The following is a 6,000-nucleotide window of genomic DNA, read 5'->3' as shown; positions in this document are numbered from 1 at the left end:
AGGTGTGGGGGGCATACAGGGCGCAACTATAGTTTGATAAGGTTCTGCTGCCTAATAGAGAAGAGAGTTTGTGTTGCTGTTACCAAGAAGACACAAGTACATTAACGTTGTTCTTTTTTTTGCATCCATTTTTGGGGCATTTTTTAGGAGTGCCTCTTGCAGAACTGGAAGTGCAAGGATTCTACTAATATCTTGTTTCAATCTGTATTATAAAGATCATAGAAGCAAGACACTCTCAACAAAGAAACTAAATTATCAGTTTTCTTTATATATTAAATAATAAATCGAAATAGTACTTAGTTAGGTAAACCGGAGTTTGTGTTGAAATCAAAAAGTGTCTGTCTCCTTTCTCCCTTTTATTTGCCTGCTTGTCTTCTATTCAGCCTCTTTCTCACATTCTCACTGCTGCCTTTCTTCTCGCCTGCCTCCCTCTTTTCTCCTTTTTTTTTTGTCTCAGTGTCTCTTCCCTCCCTCTTCCTTCGTCACTCCCTCTCATCCATCCCTCCATTCCTCATGCTCTCCTCCTTTCCTTGCTCTATCACTTCTTCTACCCGCCCTTTCCCTTGCCGTATTCAAGGTAGATAACTGATGCTGTACAATGCAAGAGAGGAGAAAGAGGAAGAGAAAACGGGTTGAAAGATAAAGGGCCCTCCTGTGTGCTCCTCAGTGCAGCTATGTAACCTGAGAGAGACTAGATTGTTTTGGAAGGATAAAGATTATCAGTGCTATATGCTTTTTTTCACTTCTGCACAATATCAAAGGGATACTTGTGGAATTCTACACTCTACATAATCATTTTAGCAGTCGAGTAAAGTGATGAGGTTGCCCGGGTTGAACACTTTTCATATTTCATTATAATAATAAATCACATGTAAACACAAAATATTTAATAAAACCTTCATACACTCTTCTCCACCTATCGCAAACAGCTTTCCTACTCCGATGGCACATTTGGGTCGGGTCCTCCACACATCTGGGTCCATTTGTATTTAAATCTCTCTCTCTTTCCTCAATCATCATCTTCCTCATTCTCATCTTCTCCCTCTTTCTCCCAAACTCCCACTCCTCCATCCATCATATATAAACTAAGCGACACCATTTTTACTGAACTAACTTTCGGGAACTTGCAGTTCCTTTCTCGGGTGTAGCTCCAAAATCAGGTACCCTAATCCTGGCGAATGTGAATCTCAGGTTCCCCACCGCCATATGAATCTGTCTGGCTGTGCGTGAACCGCAGACAGTCACCACCTTTTTATGGCGCCGAGGGGCGGTGTCTCGGCTCCCTCCCGCCCCGGGATGTTACGTTCTCTCGCTACCTTACTAGCCCGGAGCTTTTGCCTTCTTTGGTGCGAAGAGGGGCAGGACAGCAGGAAGAAGGGCTGGGGTGGGAGGGTGGAGGGAAGTAATGGGCCAGAAGCGAGAAGGACCTGAAAATGGACAGCCGGGGTAGGAAAGTAGTCGTGTGCGACAATGGCACCGGGGTAGGTGAAACAATTCCCCAAATGCATCTTTTTTTTGCAAATTCAGCAGACACGCTGAAGAAGGCGACACACATTACCAGACCGATTTAATGGATTAATTGCAAGCGTTGGAGAGCTCTGTTCCCGTCATCCGATCAGTCCAGAGTGAGCTAGGGATGAGGAGCAGATTACTGGTTAAATTACGGAGACGGTGCTGGTGTGCTGTTTGTTATCAAAGCTGTATAGTAAAAGGATGAAGTTTATTGGTGAAGGAAAGATGGAGTCTATAGCTAAGAATTTACTGTAGTACGTATGGTAGTGGGTGAGGTGGCCAGTGTCCGTGTGAAGTCCCCCCTTCGTGAAGCATTTGATCATTTTATTATCCGGTGTAGTAGGTTTTAAATTGTGTATGTTTTTTTTGTTAACCATTTGATCTGACCTGGCGCTTTTTCTTCTCTGGCCACTAATGCGCCCTACATTTTTTGGAAGGGAAGAGTAATACAAATCTGACCGATATGTTGCCGATTTTCAAGCCGAATGAAGGAACTCTCATCTTCTGAAAATAAGCTTAAAATCAGGAAGTAAGGCGCACCGCATTGGGCGTAGGAAGAAGCTCTGAAGACTTTGTAATGAAGTCGACTTCCCTTCTACTGTGTTAAAACACACGTTAGGAGCCAGCTTTGTGGGTGCGCTGGGTGCTGACACCACCACTATTGCACGAGATCTTTGATTGTGCCCAGGAAGGGGTCATTTGTTTTGTGTTTGTCTAGTGCCAACAATCATTTTGAAAATGTTGACATGTTGCGTCTCTGTCTCTTGGCACAAAGGCTGTAAGATGACTAAGGAGCGGTTTGAAATGATCCTACTTTTATTGCTAAATTCTTGTTTCAGGGTCTCCTTTTCCATGTTTTTCTCGTTATTTCCGTTCCCAGCCTAGTCCTCCATTTCCATTCACCTTTCTCTGACTCTCTTTCCTCCGAATTCAACCCTTCCTGACATTTAGGTTACCCTTCCTGACATTTAGGTTATTTCTTCTTCCTCTTCCCTCCTACCCAGCTTCTCATGTCTCCTCTTCAAGTTCTCTCTTTCTCCGGTTCCATTTTCATATTCTTCTCTGTGTCCATCATATCCCCATTTCAGCTGCTTAAGCCCCCAGCCCTCTTATCCTTCTCACTGTCTCTCCACACCCCCGCCAGAAACCCTCCCTCCCTCTTATTAGAGGCTCATGGCCCTCGTTCTCATAGTCCAAAAAGGAAAACGTTCTCATAGTAACATAGTAAATGACGGCAGATGGAGACCTGTATGGTCCATCCAGTCTGCCCAGCAAGATAAACGCAGTTTACATGGTATGTGATACTTTATATGTATACCCGAGTTTGATTTTGCCTTGCCTTTCTCAGGGCACAGACCGTAAAAGTCTGCCCAGCACTGTTCTTGAACGTTCCATATCTGTACAGTTACGATCAGGGCGTAGACCCAGTGCCGTAGCGAGGACAGCTGACACCCGGAGCGGGTCGCTGCTGCGCACCCTCCCCCCTCTGGAGTGCACCCCCTCCGGAGCGCGTACTTACATAGGAAAGCGGCGAGGGACGGGCGGGAGGGCCGAACCGCCCCAAGTGCACATCGCTGGGAGCTGCTTCGGCTCCACTGGCTCCCTGCTCTCTCTGCCCCGGAACAGGAGGGAGCAGGGAACCAGCGGAGCCGACACCCTTCCAGCGGTGTGCACCCGGGGCAGACCGCCCCCCCCTTCCTACGCCACTGCATAGACCGTAGAAGTCTGCCCATCACCGGTTTTGCTTCCCAATTACTGGCGTTGCCACTCCAGTCTTCACTAAGATTCCATAGATCCATTCCTTCTAAACAGGATTCCTTTGTGTTTATCCCACGCATGTTTGAATTCCATTACCGGTTTCATCTCCACCACCTCCCGCGGGAGGGCATTCCACGTATCTACCACCATTTCCGTGAAAAAATACTTCCTGACATTACTCCTGAGTCTGCCCCCCTTCAACCTCAATTCATGTCCTCTAGTTCTGCCACCTTCCCGTCTCCGGAAAAGGTTCGTTTGCAGATTAATACCTTTGAAATATTTGAACGTCTGTATCATGTCACCCCTTTTCTCCTTTCCTCCAAGGTATTCATGTTCAGGTTGACAAGTCTCTCCTCGTACGGTTTGCAAAGCAAATCCCATACCATTTTTGTAGCTTTTCTTAGCACCGCTTCCAGTCTTTTTACATCTTTCGCAAGATACGGCCTTCAAAACTGAACACAATAATACAGGCTTGTCTCTCCTGTTCTCCATCTAGAAATGCTTCTTTTCCTTTATTCATCCTCTCTCTCCCTGCCTCTCTGTCCATCTGGAGGTTCTAACCTCCATTTTCTGTTCTTTTCTTCTCTTTCTTCCACCCTCCCCTCACTAGACGTCTCCCCACTAGAGACTACCCACTTACCCACTTGATGCTTTTTCCACCATTCTCGCACCCACTTGATGGTTTTTCCCCCCATCCTTACCCTACAATGCTTTTTTCCCTCATTTCTGACATCCCACCCACTTACTCACCTGCCCAATACTCCTTCCCACATTCTCACTCCCACTCACCTGATGCTCTTTTCCTCCATTCTCATTCCTACCCACTCAATGCCCTCCTTCTAAAGGGGGTTCTTCTTTCTCCCTTTTCAGTTTTTGATTATTTGTGACACCAACATGCCACCTCTTTCTCTGTTTCACAAATGTTTTCAAGAGACTGGTCCCATGGTAGCAGGAGGTGATGGGGGGGGGGGGGGGATAGCTGAGTGGGAGTTTGCACTCCCTCAATGGGAGTGTGATAGATGGCCCACAAACGTGGTAGTCTCCTGCTGAAGGTGTGAGACTTGGTATGTATCGCTCCACCCCCACCACCTCCTCTGATTGAGCTAGACTTCTGCCTGGCACAACCACAGGGTAGCAGTGATTCAGTGAGCAAACACAGTGCAGGTAAACAGAAAAGAAAAAAGAAGCACTGTTCTTCAAAGCCTGCTCAGCCAGCTATAGGTTATCAAATACACAGTGATCCTGCTACTGTGAAGTCAGCCTCTAAATATTTCCTGAAACACAAAACTCCCCCTCCTCTTTCAGGAGGGAATCCCTCTCCCTCATGGCAGAAATACAGTCAGGATAACTATACAAACATGAAATTTACCTTTGTTGTTCCTGCTCAAAGTGATGCAAATTTAACATTAATACAACTCCTCAAGTGCTTTGTCCAAGAAGCTCAGCAATTGTACAAGCTGCAGCGATTGCTACATCTCCACTGTAACAGTTTGTTCTAACACAGCAAACCCAAATACAAATGACTCTGTCTGGTCTCAGCCTCAATTCCCTCTTTCTCCAGTTATTTAGCTTAAATAATGAAAAAGCATGATTAGAATCTAATAAATAACAATAAGGTATTGTTTCACGCTTTTATTTCAATAATTAAAATTTGTTGAGCACTTTGCTTTCAACGCCAAGTTAAGGAAGTGCTTGAGACAATACTGAGATATTCAAGGACACACAGCACTCATACCTACACCCAAGAGCTGTTTTACACAGCAGGTCATGATCATACCAGAATGCCAGTGTTTTGCTGCAGGTTCTGGAGTACTAGGACCACAAAAGTATACTTTATCTGTGGGCAGAATCCCTTTTAGTGTGGAAAACCCAAGCTAAATGAATGTCTGGGAGCCACTGTTCCCGCTAAGTTGAGCAGGAGTCCGCCACTTACAGTTTTGCCAGCAGGGGGTGCTGTTTCACTATCACATTTTCAAAAGTGAGGGACAGGCAGGCAGGCAGGCAGGCTGTAGGACTCCAGGGAACCTACCTGTCCCTAGTGATTGAAAACAATATTGAAGTACCACCCCGTACTGGCAGCAGTGCAGTTGAAGGAGTCCCACTCAGCTTAGAGGGAACAATGCTGGGAGCTCTCTAGCATGCTCAGCGTCGTGTAACATTGCGGCAGCTGCATTCAGGACTCTCAGCCTTTGCCACTCCCTTGCTGTCCTATGGCTTCTAGGTAATGGTGACATCGCTGGGATTTCCCCCTCTGATTGGAGGGTTGGAGAGGGAGAAGGCGGAATGCCTTTGCAGCAAGGGACTAGCTCAAATAGGCCTTGCAGCTAGAGCTGGTTCCCTTTTCCATTCTGCACCCATGAGTGTTTATTTGCTCCTCCAGCCTGAGACTGAGCAGTATCTTTTCTTTAATCCTGCCAGTACTTACTATGCTGCCACCTCCACATCCCATCTGCCTTGTGAATTCTTCACTTGCCATGCAAAAGCTGAAGGAACGGGGTGTTAATCGCGGCTCCCTCTCATGCTCCCTGCTATTTTAGTGTTTCAACAAGGTACCTTTTTTTTTTATAGTGCATGTATTTCTCCCACTTGATCTCAGCAGTCTTCTTACTGATGCCCCTCTTTCACTTTCACTCTTATAGCAGGCAGTTGCAGTATTTCAGACTTCCAGAAGTCTAAAATAGCTACTAAGATATGGTTATTCAGGCATGTTTTCTAAGCATTGGCGTAGCT

General features: G+C 46.1%; 1 protein-coding gene across 1 annotated transcript in view; it reads left to right on the top strand.

The window, feature by feature from the left end:
* Positions 1-1,383: 1,383 nt before the first annotated feature.
* LOC115480186 (actin-related protein 2-like) overlaps positions 1,384-6,000 on the top strand; it is a 106,013-nt gene continuing 101,396 nt past the window's right edge. The window contains exon 1 of the mRNA XM_030218678.1: positions 1,384-1,481. Coding sequence (XP_030074538.1) covers positions 1,434-1,481 — 48 coding nt within the window. The 5' untranslated portion in view covers positions 1,384-1,433. The remainder of the gene's footprint in view (positions 1,482-6,000) is intronic.

Source organism: Microcaecilia unicolor, chromosome 11 (assembly GCF_901765095.1).
Source record: "Microcaecilia unicolor chromosome 11, aMicUni1.1, whole genome shotgun sequence".
NCBI classification, from domain to species: domain Eukaryota; kingdom Metazoa; phylum Chordata; class Amphibia; order Gymnophiona; family Siphonopidae; genus Microcaecilia; species Microcaecilia unicolor.
The sequence above is the reverse complement of the archived record's forward strand: the minus strand, read 5'-3'. Positions and strand labels throughout refer to the sequence as shown.